This window comes from Mytilus californianus, unplaced genomic scaffold, assembly GCF_021869535.1.
Source record: "Mytilus californianus isolate M0D057914Y unplaced genomic scaffold, xbMytCali1.0.p SCAF_1, whole genome shotgun sequence".
Lineage (NCBI taxonomy): Eukaryota > Metazoa > Mollusca > Bivalvia > Mytilida > Mytilidae > Mytilus > Mytilus californianus.
The window spans coordinates 133,074,770-133,092,534 of NW_026262581.1; the positions used below are offsets into that span (position 1 = coordinate 133,074,770).

A 17,765-nucleotide genomic window follows, 5' to 3' on the forward strand; every position below is an offset into this window, starting at 1 on the left:
GTCTCCATTTTAAAAGCACAGAAACCACTTCTGCATGAAGCAAGTCGTACAATACCCTCATACATTATATAGACATTTAGGTATCATCGAAGAATATTAGTGCAATAGAATCCACTTAGTAAACAATTATTTAAACTGTACAAAACTAATAAATTGCAATGTGTATGTTTTTTTTTTAAATACGCATGACATATTTGCCACTGGACATTCAGCAATCAACATTCAATAGTTAATTATGTGTTGCAAATTTAGCTTGCAATTATACTTAATAAAAAATAACCGGCTTTGAACAAATTAATTCTAATAAATTACCACTTTATTAACAGTGAAGCACCGTGAAAATTTACAAGATAAAATATATTAAATGTTTAATTGTGAAATACCTCTATCTGAACTTTATATAAAACATTATTAAAACCGCTGCAAATAAAAAATAACTTTTCATTGTGGGATTCTTTTTTAACCTGGTGTCTATTTTTTTTTAAAGCAGATGTCACTGTGCACAGTGTAGCATGTCTTGAACATTTGTCTATACAGATTACTAAACTTTCCTTCAGATTTTTTTGGGTAGCTACCATTTGATTTTTTAAGAATTCAACCGAACCCGACGTCTTTTATCGTATCCCACGCCATTGAATTGCCGTACATGTTTTTGACTTCACGGAGATATTGACGCTAAGAGTTTTGAGACGTTGTGGCGTTTTTATCTGGACACGTTTTGGCGAATAACAATTATCGGACACGTTTGGGGATGTGAAATCGGACACGTTTTGGCGATTTATGATTTGAAGGACACGTTTGGGCGGAATAGACACGTTTGGGGGTATCGGACATGTTTGGGGGATGGACACGTTTGGGAGTGTTACATATATACTATCATTATCCAGGCAGAAATGTACAGTAATTACTAAATGTTGTTCTTTCTTTTCTCTACAGAGAATAGCAACAGAAAGAGATTCACTCAAAGAAATGAATGATGAGATGAAATGTACACAGCTACAGACATTAGAAGATAATGAACCAAATGATCTAACATCCACGCCCAGAGTGGAAATGTTATCCTTACCCCCTGATATTAAGTATGTTTGTGTCACAGTATCTTTGCTTTATAGTTTAACTAATGAATTGAATTCCTTTCATCAGTATTATGATATGTTAAACAGTAAACATATTGAAGGAACAGAACAAAAAAAGCAATGCTGTGAAAATAATTATCCAGAGGGATTTGTGAAAAGAAAATAACATTTTAAAAACATTATACTCACTCCAAATCCAAAGCATCTGTTGAAATCTTTGTTATTATTGCCTTCTGGTCAGTTCAATATTAATTATCACATAAAGTTGAAAACTTTATAAATCTTGATAAGTTATTAATAGAGGAGCTCTTTAGAGCTCTGAAAGTCACTATGTAGCTTGTCAACTCATGAAATAGACTACATTTCAGTGCTAAAACTGTGGAACACATTTAGGTACTGCAAGACACTTTTGCTTTAGACTATTTTAAGTCCATTGAAATAGGCATGAATGTTTATGTTGTGTTTGACTTAAGTGTTGTTATTGTCTTACTATTATTTTTGATATTATGAACAATTTAAAATTGATTAGAGTTGTTTTCCTTTCCTGAATCTTCTAATAAGTTGAGATGTAAAATAAGTGTTTGGATTCTGTAATTCTGTAGCATGAAATGGTCAGCTTCTGGGAGCTTAAGTGGCACCAAGAGTCTATTTGAATAACTGCCTCAATCATAACTAAGGCTTATTTGCAGTCTTGTCTCAGTGTGAAGTGGTTGCATTGTGCCTGAAACTGTTGTCTATTATTTTTACAGAGAGAAAATTTTACGATTAGAACATGAAAACAAGATGTTAAAATTGAGATCCAACAGTACTGATGGAAGTGAAAATGACCAAGTACTACAGTCAATGCTAGATGACACAAACTCTCGAAAAAATGAACTGGAAACAGAATTAAGGTTAGCAATTACTTTATAATCATAAAGTGTATTCAATATTACCAGTAGCCAATATATAAAAATGAATATAAGGTCTATTTATATAGGTCAGTCACTAAATTTAATGGTAATCTGGTAATCTAAATAAATGTGTGAATTTATTTATAAAAATTCATCATATTATATTATTTTATAATGATTTAAGAACTAAAATGTAATTTTTGGCATTAATGTTATATTCTTGCTTGTTAGGTTTTTACAAGGAACGCTTGCATTTCAACACCCTTTTGATGGGTATGTCTTTCACCTATTTAAACCTACTTCACCTATTTTTTCTTCTAAATTTTGGTGTGTTAATTGATGTTTTGTTTTGTTATTTTCTGTGGCTATATTTATTTTTCTGCTGGTAGAATTAATGAATGCATATTATACTCAGCTTTTCTGCTAGAAACAATGATTTATGGGTAAACATATTTGTACAAAAAGTTGTATTTATTATACCCCATCCTACAAAAGAGAGGCCAAATATACCAAAGGGATATTCAAACTCATAAGTCAGAAAAAAACAGTGTAGCAAATTTAATTGCTACGTTGTTCCTGACCTAGTACTTTTGAAATAATCAGTTATAAAAATTCTGAGAGAAAAATATTAGTTTTGATCAGTCAGTCCAATCCTCTTGGTTTCTGGATACTAAATCAAATAATTTATATTGAATTGCCACCTTACACGGATATATTGTCACATATAATGAGAGGAAGATCCCTATTAATTATGAGGTCACTACATCATAGATCAAGGTCATTTTTCCTTAAAATATGCCAAATTTAGTGTAGGAAAATGGTTTCCTGATACAGTTTTATTTTCTTACTTTTACCTGTGTTACAAAGGTGCAAAATTGAAATCAGGAGCTGTCAGGTTTTTAAACAGCTTCTGTAACAATCTTAATAGAACTTACCGTTTGCAGGAAAATTTGTGTTAGGAGTACTGTTAACTATTTTTCCAAATGTATCAGTTCAGGAGTGACAAGAGCTTTTTACAGCTTTTTATACATTAGGTTATTACTGTAATCAATATTGCCCAGGTAAAATAGCTTGCTTAAAGTGACATCACCTTAGATTTACAAGCTTTACCCCTCAGTAATTTTGGTTTCAAGATATTTTTTGTAATACAGCTGAAGAATTGAAGAAAATTGATAACCTACTATTTTGGTTGTAATACATCTCTTTTTATACGTCCGGCGTCGTCCGAAGACACATTGGTTTTCGCACTCTAACTTTAGTTTAAGTAAATGGATCTCCATGAAATTTTGCCATAAGGTTCAATACCATGAAAGGAAGGTTGGGATTGATTTTGGGGGTTATGGTACCAACAGTTAAGGAATTAGGGGCCAAAAAAGGGGCAAAACACAAGCATTTTTCTAGTTTCATGACAATAACTTGTGTGTAAGTGTATGGATCTCTCTGACATTGTACCACAAGGTTCCATATCACAAAGGGAAAGCTGGAATTGAGTTTGGGGGTAATTGCCCGAAACGTTTAGGAATTGGGGGCCAAAAAGTGGCCAAAAATAAGCATTTTTCTAGTTTCCAGACAATAACTTGTGTTCAAGTGTATGGATCTCTCTGAAATTGTACTGCAAGGTACCATACCACAAAGGGAAGGCTGAGATTGAGTTTGGGGGTGATGAATCATAAGGGGGCTCAAAAAATTTTGGGGGGGGATTTTTTTTTTTCTTTTTTTTTTCTTTTTTTCCTTTTTTTTTTCTTTTAAAATTTTCCATTTTAAGTTGGTTATTTCTGATTTATATTTAAAAGCAAATAATATTGATATGGTAGGAGATACACACCAAACAGGATGTGTAAATTATTATATAATAAGTATTGTGCAATAGCAAGAAATTTTCAATTGCACAGTATTGCACAATAGCAAGAAATCTTCAATTGCACAGTATTGCGCAATAGCAAGAAATCTTCAATTGCACAGTATTGCGCAATAGCAAGAAATATCCAATAGCACAATATTGCGCAATAGCAAGAAATTGTCAATTGTACAGTATTGCGCAATAGCAAGAAATAATCAATTGCACAGTATTGTGCAAAAGAAGATACTTCGTATAAATTGCTTATTTCTTGATCAATTTCAATGGGGTTTTATTCTTGAATTCTTGGGGTTCTTTAATATGCTGAATCTAACCGTGTATTAAGTTTTTGGATTTTGGGCCCCGTTTTTAAATTGGTCCACATTGAGGTCCAAAGGGTCCAAAATTTAACTTTGTTTGATTTCATCAAAAATTGAATTATTGGGGTTCTTTGATATGCCGAATCTAACCGTGTATTTAGATTCTTAATTTTTGGTTCTGTTTTCAAATTGGTCTACATAAAGGTCCAAAGGGTCCAAAATTAAACTTAGTTTGATTTCAACAAAAATTGAATATATGGGGTTCTTTGATATGCTGAATCTAACCATGTATTTAGATTTTTGATTATGGGCCCAGTTTTCAAGTTGGTCCAAATCGGGGTCCAAAATTAAACTTTGTTTGATTTCAACAAAAATTGAATATATGGGGTTCTTTGATATGCTGAATCTAACCATGTATTTAGATTTTTGATTATGGGCCCAGTTTTCAAGTTGGTCCAAATCGGGGTCCAAAATTAAACTTTGTTTGATTTCAACAAAAATTGAATATATAATAATAATAATAATAATAAATTCTTTATTTAAAGAGGGTAAACTCAGTTAGTTACAATAAACTAATCTTCCCTGAGGCCCTCACATACAAATTACAATACAATCAAAAAACAGATATTTACACATAGTTAATTTACAGTCAATTAGTTCAATGTAATATTACTAACATGATAAGATATAAGGCTGTTCAAGATGTACATGTAGTCAAAAAATCAAATACAAATATAAATAAAAGAATATACAAATACATTGTAGAAAACATAATCTTATCAGGACTGTGTTAAGTACTTCTTGATACTTTGTTTAAAAGTATAAGTGTTTTGAGCTTTACGCATTTTGTTTGGTAGTCCATTCCATAACACTGATCCAGAATAAACAAAAGATTTCTTAAATAGCTCAGCTTTTGGCTTAGGAACTATCAGATTACCTTGAGTGACGCCTCTCAGGGAGTAAGGATTATTATCTGATTTCAGTTTAAACTTTTGAACTAGGTACATTGGTGCTTCCATACGCATACATTTATATAGAAGTAAATATTTGTGGTATTTTATTCTATTGTCAACTGTCATCCACCCAAGTTCTTTAAATAAGGGGGCTGAGGGGGATAAAGGAACTGCATCTAGAATTAATCTTGCTGCCCTTTTTTGGAGTTTTAAAATTCTTGTTATCCCTTCATTTTTACATTCACCCCAAATAATACAGCAGTAGTCAATCAGGGGCAGAATATACCCATTGTAATATGTTTTCCTTGCATTTATATCTAAAAATTTCTTTATTTTAGAAAGGAGGTATATTCTGGATGATATATTAGCACAAACTTGGTCAATTTGATTTCTCCAGTTAAGTGTGCTGTCAATTTTAACACCTAATAATTTTTCACATGAAGAATTTTGTAATACTATTGAATCTATTATTAAGTTTGGTTGATAAGTCTGAATTGATAGTTTCTGCTTTGTTCCAGTAACCAAACATTTTGTTTTATTTGCATTAATGAACATGTTATTCATTTTGCACCACTCTTCAACCCTGTATAAATCTTCTTGAACATCATCATGTATATTTTCTATGTTTTTCCCTGATTTATGAAGAGTGGTGTCATCAGCATATAGGTCTGTTTCACAATTTTCAATGCATAAGGGAAGGTCGTTTATAAATAGCACAAACAATAGAGGACCAAGTATAGAACCTTGGGGGACACCAAATTTTACATGTTGTTGTTCAGAGTAAACATTACAAATGTTTACCTGCTGTTTTCTGTTATTCAGGTATGACTTGAAAAAACTAACAGTAGCCTCACTAAATCCATAAATTTTAAGCTTTAAACAAAGAATGTCATGATCTACCAAATCAAAAGCTTTTTTAAAATCTAATAAAATTGCTAGGTTTAAATTACCATCATTCATTTCTTGCAACCATTTGTCAATGATATTAATAAGTGCAGTTTGACAAGAATGCTGCGGCCTGAAACCAGATTGTGTAGGGTGTAAAAGTTTAAGTTATATGGGGTTCTTTGATATGCTGAATCTAACCATGTATTTAGATTTTTGATTGTTGGGCCCCGTTATCAACTTTGTCCACATTGAGATCAAAAGGGTCCAAAATTAAACTTTGTTTGATTTCATCAAAAATTGAATATATGGGGTTCTTTGATATGCTGAATCTAACCATGTATTTAGATTTTTGATTATGGGCCCAGTTTTCAAGTTGGTCCAAATCGGGGTCCAAAATTAAACTTTGTTTGATTTCAACAAAAATTGAATATATGGGGTTCTTTGATATGCTGAATCTAACCATGTATTTAGATTTTTGATTATGGGCCCAGTTTTCAAGTTGGTCCAAATCGGGGTCCAAAATTAAACTTTGTTTGATTTCAACAAAAATTGAATATATGGGGTTCTGTAATATGCTGAATCTAACCGTGTATTAAGTTTTTGGATTTTGGGCCCCGTTTTTAAATTGGTCCACATTGAAGTCCAAAGGGTCCAAAATTTAACTTTGTTTGATTTCATCAAAAATTGAATTATTGGGGTTCTTTGATATGCCGAATCTAACCGTGTATTTAGATTCTTAATTTTTGGTTCCCTTTTCAAATTGGTCTACATAAAGGTCCAAAGGGTCCAAAATTAAACTTAGTTTGATTTTAACAAAAATTGAATTTTTAGGGTTCTTTGATATGCTGAATCTAAACATGTATTTAGATTTTTGATTATGGGCCCAGTTTTCAAGTTGGTCCAAATTGGGGTCCAAAATTAAACTTTGTTTGATTTCAACAAAAATTGAATATATGGGTTCTTTGATATGCTGAATCTAACCATGTATTTAGATTTTTGATTTTTGGGCCCTGTTATCATTTTTGTCCACATTGAGATCAAAAGGGTCCAAAATTAAACTTTGTTTGATTTCATCAAAAATTGAATTCTTGGGGTTCTTTGATATGCTGAATCTAACCATGTATTTAGATTTTGGATATTGGACCATAATAGGTGAATGTCCAATTTAAAATTTTTAAGTTCTTAGACCACATTCATTCTGTGTCAGAAACCTATGCTGTGTCAAATATTTAATCACAATCCAAATTCAGAGCTGTATCAAGCTTGAATGTTGTGTCCATACTTGCCCCAACTGTTCAGGGTTCGACCTCTGCGGTCGTATCAAGCTGCGCCCTGCGGAGCATTTTATTGTTATATGCTTAACAGTATATTTTTTTTAAAAAGTCATGAGAGATATAGTTAAAAGCCAGAATGCTATGTAAAGATAAGTACCTTCAACCTTAGCTTACCTTCAAAGTGTCCATTGTCAGATACACACTTAATATCAAATATACAAATATGTCTGAAAAGTTTTAATTATTTCAGATTAATTAGTTATGTTTAAAATATATCATATAGACCTTGAATTTATTTTGGCAAGTTTTAAGTACTATAGATTTATTATTTTTCGTGGGATACCAATTTTTGTGGATTCGTTGGTAATTTTAAATGTTCAACGAAGTACACATTTTCTATACACTTATTCGTAGACTAAGGCAAATCCATGAAATCTAATATCCATGAATATAAAATTTGTCCTAAATCCAAGAATATTGTTACCCGTGAAATTAATGAATCCACAGTATTTTTCCAATATGGAATGTCTATTTATAGAATAGCCAACCAGAAAATAATGGAATTAGAAAGCCAAGTAGAGGACTTACAAGAAAATCAAAAGACAGTTTCTAATGAAGAGATAATTGTAATGAAGAAAAAGTTAAATGAACAGATTCAGAGGACCCAAGAAAAAGACAATCAGTTGACTAAAATAAAAACAGTTCAGGATGAACAAGATTCAAAACTTAGTGCTAACTTAGATAAAATACAAGAACTGCAAGATCAGTTACACAAAAAAGAGGACGAAATTAAATTGATGGAGGCAAAATATAAAAAATATCTAGACAAGGCTAGATGTGTAAGTATAAGTAGAAAGGTTGCTTTAACAATGTCTGGCTAAGATAAGACTCAAGTAAAAGATAATTTTAACCTTTTTATGCATTCTGTAACAATTATATGCCTATGGCAAGACACATTAAACAGAAAATCATATACGAAAAGACTGACAATTCTAATTCTATAGTAAAAATTTTCACACAATACACAAACTCTACTGTATTCATATTGATCATGCCTCTTCTTTTACAACCTCTATAAATAGCCAATGATCTAAGGAAATTTTAAACAGATATATCATGTCATGGAGGGGTATTTGCGTAAAATACCAGTCAAGGGACTGTGAAATTTCCCGAGCCGAAAGGCAAGGGAAATTTGGTCCCAAGACTGGTATTTTTCGCAAATACCCCTCCGTAACATGATATATCTGTTTAATTACACCGAATAGATTTTGATTGAAACTCTCTGTACAGGTGAAGGGAAATCTTTCTTTTTTTACTAGTAAGCTGTTATCCATAAACATGTTTATGCATGATTTTGAGGATAAGTAGCAAGGCTTCCAAAATGGTCATATATTCCAGACATTTGTATAATGTCCGGTAAAAGTCCAGCTGGGCAAAGCACGAAACGGTCATCTACTTTTTAGTTTTCAAGGCTTTCTTAAGAGATGGTCATTTTAACATAATTCGTGATCTTTTTGACCCAACCTTTTGCCTTTAACAGCCACACATTTCCGGTCATAAAAGTGACATGATCATTAAGTACTATCAAAACAACCCCTACTTTAATACCTTCTCATTTTAATCAAGGCTAATTAGTTGTCGAACAGCTGAAATTTACCTGTTCAGGTGACAGGTTTGCATCTAATTAATTTAGTCAAAAAGATTTAAATTATCAGAAATACATTTACAGATATGATTTGATGAAAAAATTAAAAAGGTGAAAATGAAAAATCGTCATAACCACGCTGTTTGAACCAGAGACATGTCTCTGTTTGAACTAGTACACGTGTGCGCATGTGCGCAGGTGTGAAATTTAATTATGCATCCTAATTTCTTCAAAAAATGCTTAAATTGTCATTGATACCTTTATCTCAAATATTTTCTTGAAGAAATAACGTAGAATGAGCTACTTACACTCATTCATGCTTTGCAAACGTACACGGAATTTACGTATCCGTCTCTGGTCAATGTTTTACCATTGTCAAAATAACATCCGGTATTAGATTTAAAAACGAAAGTAAAGTTTTTGACCATGTTATTTTGCACAAATAAAGAGTCTAAGGCAGATATAAGTACGCTGATGTTGCACACTTCGAATGATGCACTGCCAATTTAACAGTTTACGTCAGAACTTCGAATTTGAATCAAAGAAAGTTTAATATCGGTTTTTTTTTAATGTCAATCATTGGGATGGCCAACTCGGCAACTGATTACCATAATTGCCTTTTGTTTATTTAGTCTTAAGGGATTAAAATCGGGATAATATATAAAATGTCCGGCTGGCTAAAAATAATTTTGGAAGCCCTGATAAGTAGAGACTATCATAGTACTGTGGGAATTATACATGTACTTATATGCGTTAGCGCTGTCTTTATGTAACGTCATGGTATCTATGTGTAAACGTCATTGTCTTTCCATCATTAAATCGTTCATTTGTATAGACATCTTTTTCCACTTATATACACAACGCATTCTTCAATATACGATCACGAGATTGGTGCCGTGTAGTCGTGTTGTCTGACATTTTTGTTTACAGTTTTCGGATTACCTCTATCAATCAATATTGCTTAATCATGTTGCCTTAATAATCGGGATAAGGTGATAAAGGTTCCAAATAATTTTGGCGGGAAGAGGCTCGCAAAGGTAAAAAAGGAATATCCAAAATGGCAAATACCATGGCATAGAGGGGATTTTGAGGCATATTCACCGGCAGTGGTGAAAAAACAGGCAAATTCATTTGAAATGAGGAAAAAAGGTTAGAATATGCGAAAAATACACTGGCTACCAACCAATCAAAATCCGGAATTTTAATATAAGGTGTAATTAGATAATAAATTATGTTTCCATTTTAATGATTTTAGTGTCAGTAGTTTATGGGACTGAGGCTTAATTCATGAAAGAGAGAAAGTGTTTAGCTTTCAGGAACTCTATTCGTAAAAACGATTGCAATTTTTTTGGCAAATATTATATGATAGTTTTAGTTTACTAATTAATATTCATGGGGAAATTTTGGACAACGAAAGGATAAATCAAAGTAAGCTAAAGTAAGATTTTGATGGTTTTAACATTGTCATGCTTAAGTTATTTCATTTGTGATTTTTTTCCTTAAAATTTCCTTCTTTAACAAGAAGTTTGCCTTTTACTACTTATATGAGATGACTTAACTTTTATTGTTCCAAGTTGATGCACTTAATTTAGAATAATATGACTAGGAAGCAGGAATATTCTCCTGAATGTACTGACTATTCACTTATTGTCTTCAGCACATTGTGCCGTTGTGGACATGGTAATGATCTCAGTCCATCCTTCAGGTCAGCCAATATATCAAATACTCAGAGACCGTTTGACAGAAAGCTTTCATACTTGATAGGATTATTTGTCGTCATATTCTCTTGAACTTGCTTCTATATCTGTTTGATTTGACAATTTTTTTTGGTATTATAGGACTTTAACCATTTTTGTTTTTGGAGTATTTTAACAATGACACATTGTGAATGCAACTCCTCTGAGACTGTTGGACAGAAAACTCTGATACGTGATAGGATTTTTTGCCATCAAGTGTCATTGACCATTTTATACTGTTATTTTGATTTGACCATTTCTGTGGGAGTTATGAGACTTTGACCATATTTTGACAATCCTACCACACTGACACATTGTGACACTCCATTTATTTCCTCATTTATACAGTTACTGGGTACATTTCACTACAGCATAGCATTCTTGTTTTATTTAACCTAAGAAATGATTCATGTTATTACACAGAATACACCAATATGTATTTATGATTGTAGGTCTTAAAAACATTAGACCCTAGACAGAATGTAGACACTGCCCCTGAAGTTCAGGCTCTAAGGAATCAGCTCTCAGAAAAAGAGAAATATATAGAACATATGGAGGTAAGAATCCGTTACCTCTCTCAGAGTAAGCGAGCTTTAAGTATGGTTTTAAATCCATTGGTCAATAAACAGCTTGTTGTCAATCTGTTTGTTTACTTAACACAAGAAAACAACACAAATTTACTTTATATGAAAATACAGTCTTTGCAATGTTGAAATCAATTAATTAGTTTAGGACATGTAAATATTACTTTGTGATTTGTAGGCTAAATCAACTTAACAATCCATTGACATTCAGTATATATGACAGTTTTATTTAAGCTGACCTACAACAGGGATTTATGTAAGAATAAAAGAGATGTATGATATGCATTATATATAATGAAACAATAGCCCAACAACACAAACACAGAATCCAGAGGTTAACATATAGACAAGCATATCTTCAATATATCAGCTCTAAATTGCTAGCCAATTTGTGAATAAATATAACAGCCTACAAAAGATTTACCATCAACACCTTATTACCTCATTGGTAAAAACATTGATAACTAAAACTATCATCTGACTCTCAATTCCACATCAACATGTGGCAGGGTTGAACTAGTATATAGAGAACTCAACTCTCCTCCTTTTTAATCTTGATCAGTGAAATAACAAATTACATACATGTACAGTAAAAACTAAAAAGCTCTTACTAGTAACTCAATCTGAGAATGCTCACAATTACTGAGAGCAAGAACTGATATTTTATTTACAGGAAGAAAACAAGAAAGCCAGACTTATAAGAGAAGAAGAAGAGAAATATATGGTAGCTTCATGGTATAATTTAGTAAGTATGGTTAAAATTTCAGGTTATGAAAATAAACTAATTTGCCAAAGTGTGCTTTTTTTGTCTTGATTGCATTAAATGTCACAGAATGTGGGAAGTATGGATGCTAAAATCATGTGACAGTAATAAGCTATTTGTATAAACCTTTATATTTCTTAAGTGGAAGAAAAGATCATTTATATCTTGTATACATATATCTTATGATCTAAAGTTTTGCAAGTGTCCTTGGTCTCATTTTTATTCTTTTTAATGAATGCATAAAAACTATCTAGGTCTTTCTGATTATATTTTCATAATTTTAAAAGTTACGTCTTTAAAATCATTGTAAGGTGTATATTTCTAAATGACTTGGTTCACCTGACCTTCACTTCATCTTTATTGTCCATTGATCAATGTTTTGTTTTAATGATTAGAGTTCAGTTTCTCAAAGACTTTCAGTGTATCATTCAGTTAAAAGCAGTTAAGTAGCATGCCAACTTTAGTTTTAGTTTTTAACTTAAGTTATTTTATAGTTTTTATTTATACACTGAAAAAGATTATCTGTTTTGTATTAGGTATGAATAGTTTAAAAACAAAATAAACCCTCCTTTCTCCTTTTAACATCTATAAAGTGTACTTAATATCAATATTGTAATGTTGACAGTGACGTTTATTTTATTTGTAGGGCTTTCAATTGCACAGACAAGCAACTGAAGAGCGACTTAACAACAGTACCAATGGCATGTCCTTCTTAGCTCGCCAACGACAAATTAATTCACGGCGAACTCAGTCTATACCAAACGCTCACACTAATTCATCTCGGTGAAATTGTTTAGCCTTTTAATTACATGTGCAATCTTTTTATAACATACTATATTTATACCTCATAAGAGTCAAGGTCATATTTTTTGTTTTCCCTTAGGTCATTTAATTTTTCATTAAATAGAAGATACTTTGATAGTACCACAAAATGTGTTTGAACTTCCTGAAAACTGTAGTGTGAATCCAACAGCTTTCAGCAAAGATGACCAATGCTTAGATTTGTGTCATTAAATACTTTCAACAAATTACTATTAATAATATGAACATTAGGGCAACGTTTTATTTTTATCATGATAAACTTTATGTGTTTGAAAGTCACAGAGGACACTATAGTAATTTTGGTTGGTATAATCAAACATATTATACCATCGTAAGATTTTGTTTGGTATAATCAAACATATTATACCATCGTAAGATTTTGTTTTAAGATATTTACAAGTTGATAATGTCAAACATCATCTTTTATTTTAGTCCTAAATACTTTTCAAGGAAACATGAACTTTGAATGATATTGTGACAGTTTTTTACCCATAATTCATTTGTATGTTATCTGTTATGTGTGTCAGATTTTGCTGTGATTTGTTAGTAAATTGTTGTGAAAGGAAACAGTCAAAATGTCATTATACTGAAATTTTTCAATATTTCTCAAAATTCTTCAAATATTCATTTGGTTAAAATGAAATGAAACGGAGGGAGTTGTCTTTATATAGGTATCAGTGATAAAAAAAACCCCATTATAGTTAGCTCTAACCTGTTCCCAATAATTACTAAATATGTGAAGATATTCTTTTTCAACTTTGAAAAAAAGTAAATATTTTTATTCTATGGTATTGGTGTTTGTGATGTTTAAGTTCAAATATTATCTAATCCTTATTAGTTTTGTTTATATGTAAGTTCAGATATTTTTTTTAATCCGTAGTAGTCACGTGTTTATTCATATGTATCTAGAATCTTTCTTTATTATATCTTTTACAATATCTATATTTTGAACAACAATCCTAATCTTAAATTGTGTGGAAAGAGTTATATGATATAAATTCTTTTGATAAGCTTTGTGTTTTAAGTAAAAACTTAAGTTCCGTTATTGCCACTAGATGTAAATGAAAAGACAAGACACCTATTTTGAATACTCATTTTAGATTAGCAAAAGTTAAAGTATTAGCCAAGATATAAATAGAGATTTTTTATTAGTTTCTTCTTATTTTCAAAGTGTGTAATATATTTATAATGATATTCACTAACTGTGATTTGCATATTTGTGATATGGAAGAGAGATATATATAAGTATATGAAACTTCTACTGCCATCACTGTAAATAGATTTTCTCTAGTCATAAAATATCAAAATGGTTGTACAGACAAGGTATTGTGTTGTCCAAGTAGCATATTAATTAGATTTTTGCTGATATATATTTCTATATTAAACTTCAAAACAATTTTTTCAATTTTAAAATAAATATTTGTTGTAGTCAATTTATTCGTGCCAACTTTGCCTTGTTTACAAAAGCCATATGGGTATAACTTATAACTACAGAATACCATGCCTTTTAAGTATGCTAGGCAAAACCACCATTCGCACTTAAATACTTTCATTTTACATATTTTCATAGAAACTGGCATTTACTCTTTGAAAATGATTTTAATGCAACATCATAGATATATTTTTATCCATAAAGAAATCTTTATTATTTCAGATACTTTCTGTTATATAGTACATGTAGCAACCCGAATAAATTCTCAAATATTGTACATTTTTTCATACAAGTAGAAATTTCAGTGAAATCTGAAATTTATTAAGTATATCAAAAAAAGTTATGTTTTGATACTTTTAGAAACTTTTTTGAAAATGATGTAGCAAATTATTTTTTCAGTATTGAAACATTATTATGTTGTTTACATAAGGTCTGAATCTCGTGTAGTTGTATTTATTTTGTCATTTTGTATATACACATAGATCATATTCAACTTATAACAAACAGCTTATATTGTAAATAAGAAAAATGTACTTGCATTTATAACCAAATTACTTACACACTTATTAATATGAAAAAGAAAGCATTTGATCCAATTACTGACTGCATCATAAAGAGACTTTATTTAACCGATGCTAATAGTTATTTTACCCCACTAAGTGCAATGGAGTGTAAAGTAATTATAGTGTCATATAATCAACCTGTCCATTCACATTTTGTTTTAAGCAACTGCTCTAAAATCCAGTGACTTTATTGTTTAATAAATCTTTTAGAAAATATTCAGTACCTGTGTATTACTGGTATTTATTCTACAAATAATTTCGAGCATTTTCTTAGGCAAAGCGTTGACTTTTCAACATCTTATTAAATAAGGGAGTGGGGATATGACTCTCCTTAGGAGTGATTACCTGATTTTATAGTTATTGGGACAGTTGCATAAAAAAATCATGTACAATTGATATATAGCTCAAAACATCAAAATAAGTTCCAAAGAAGTCAAAAGAAACAGCATTTGCCTATTTACATTTCGAAGAGTATGTTTTTTTATGACCCAATTGGTTCATAGAAGTCAGTCGTTTGAATGCAATTCTCAACAATGTTAAATGAAAGTCACTAATGTTCTCATTCTAAAATATCATAGTCTGATTTTAAGAAGTCTTAATTTGTCATCCATGACACTTGCAAGAAAATAATATATTCTCATAATCATTATATTTCTTAGTTTAATACATTTTAAACACACTCTTTCAAATGCTACTTTGACAGTTTTTGTAGAAATATAACTTTTCTATCCAAAGATAACATTTATATACTGTAGATTATCTATTTCAAGGTTTTGAGAAAAAAATAAACCATATGTTTAAGATATTTCATTTGGTTAACTTACCGTTTGTTCCTGAAAATGCAATGAAAATATTTTTTTAGGAGTTATGTAAATGGTTTTGTTATACATGATATTTATGAAAAATGTGTATCCCAGTAATATTGATGGCATTATGATTATACCTTTTCTTTAATATTTTATTATAACGTAGAACATATATGCTCTTAAGGAAATTATAGTAACCAAACCAGTTTGATAGCAAATGAACATCATAAGCTGTAATATATGAAACGTATTGTATTTTTAAAAATTTATCTACATATGTTCAATAACAAATTGTGCTTCATCTGCATTTTGATGTGCTATATTCTTCTCACCTTTTAAATATGCTGCTTTCACTTGAAATGTCCAGTGCTTTGTAATATTATGAATGTATAAGGGGAGTGGTTATTGTTGACAGAGACCACAAAAGTAGAGGGTCAGGGACTCAGATTTCAATTTGGGAGGGACACTATCAATACCTACCCAATGAAAAATAACCAGGAAAGATAAGTGTAACTGTAGTACCTGTGGAACCCTCTTTCTGTTTGCTCACTAAATGGTAATACATCTCTGTGTTTCTGTGTTCAGGACATAGAAAGGGTATGTGTTTAACAAATTTTAGAATGCATTATTAATTGAATTACATTAATCCAAGTGAAGTTAGATGAATGTTTTCACAATAAATGGGAGAGGACTATTTTATATTGTATTTTATTACAAATGTGAATTGTTATAATAAACCAGTTTTATGAACAATACTTTGTTGCTATGGATTGGTCTGATCTTAATGAGTTGCAAGGTTGTCATTTCCTCTCCTGTAGACCAAACATATTAAAACCCATTTTTTATTTCAACATAATCCTAAGGATGACTTGAAACAATAGTGGCTATTTTGTTAAGCTCCTTTTAGTTGTATAACACCATGTATCCAATTATCTACAGGTCATAAGTTTTCACAAAGAAGAATATACCAGAAAAGATGTCAATACAGAAAATTCAGTATGATTTTACATTGTTTTATGATGGTAAGTTTCACTGCTGGTGGACCTACTCTTCCCAAGGTATCGTCAGCGAGTTGAGGAAATTACATTAGCTAGTCCTGTTGAATTCACTGTTCCCAAGGTTATCATCAGCTAGTGCTTGTGAAGTTCCTGAGAGTACTATTCGCTATTGTTGATGTTTTGCTGCTGAAGGTATCAGCCAGTGGTGATGGGCCAAATGATTCCAAGGTATCATTAGCTAGTGCTGGTGAACTCCCTCAGGGTACCATTTGCTACTGCGGTTGTTCCTCCCTAAGGTATCTTCAGCATGTGCTAGTGGGCCCAATGTTCCCTGAGGGTATTAGGAGCTATAGCGGATGGACTCAATGCTACCGAGGTTATCATCAGCTAACAATAATAACCTTACTTCTTGATCAATTTTCGCTGAGTCTGGTTTTATTCTTGTTTCAGATAAATGTTACCAACATAATTGACACACTCCATGAACAATTTGTCAGGTGAAAGTTTGAATCTGTTTTTTTTTTCTCAAATTCGCATGAAGACTTGCTGTAATATATCCATATGTTCCTCTTATGTACTGGAAAGAAATATTACATCGTCAAGAAAGATCAACCAAATGTTCGTATTAAAGTCTCCAATTATCTCTTCCATCATCTGCTGATACGCTACTGGACTGTTGGACAACCGAAGTGGCATACGATAAAATTTGTAGAATCCAATCGGACCAACGTTAAATGCAGTCCGCTTTTTTGTGTGACTTTTCTCTATCTCTATCTGATGATAACTGCTTTTCATATCAATGACCCTGAAGTATTTATTTCCTCTCAATGATTTTCTGCTTTTTTGTTTACATAAAACTACTTTGAAGACCATGGCGAATATGGTTTCCTTTTAACTCTGGCTGTAAGTGATTGTTAAAAATGATCTTTGGAACATTGAAGGTGGCATTCTCAAGCGGTTGTTTACATTGTTTTCTCTATAAAAGATTTCTGAGGATTCACCGAAGTAGTATGGCTAATATCAGATGCTGCAAAATGATAAAATAATTTTCTGGCTTTTCTCTGTTCTATATCTAATACATTTGTCAATTTCTGTTATCAATAACATACTGGTTAAACATATAGCTTTTTGTGTAAATATCGCTTAATTGTTACTGTGCTGTTTGGGGTTATCCT

The 17,765-nt window shown here is 31.3% G+C and overlaps 1 protein-coding gene across 2 annotated transcripts in view; it reads left to right on the plus strand.

Annotated features, from left to right (window-relative positions):
- The window catches only part of LOC127735023 (protein Hook homolog 3-like), a 34,668-nt gene extending 18,323 nt beyond the window's left edge, over nt 1-16,345 (plus strand). For both annotated transcript variants that reach the window (XM_052245094.1, XM_052245106.1), the window contains 6 exons: nt 937-1,079; nt 1,826-1,969; nt 7,780-8,080; nt 11,075-11,179; nt 11,880-11,951; nt 12,616-16,345. In XM_052245094.1, coding sequence (XP_052101054.1) covers nt 937-1,079; nt 1,826-1,969; nt 7,780-8,080; nt 11,075-11,179; nt 11,880-11,951; nt 12,616-12,756 — 906 coding nt within the window. In that variant the 3' untranslated portion in view covers nt 12,757-16,345. The remainder of the gene's footprint in view (nt 1-936; nt 1,080-1,825; nt 1,970-7,779; nt 8,081-11,074; nt 11,180-11,879; nt 11,952-12,615) is intronic.
- Nucleotides 16,346-17,765: the final 1,420 nt, after the last annotated feature.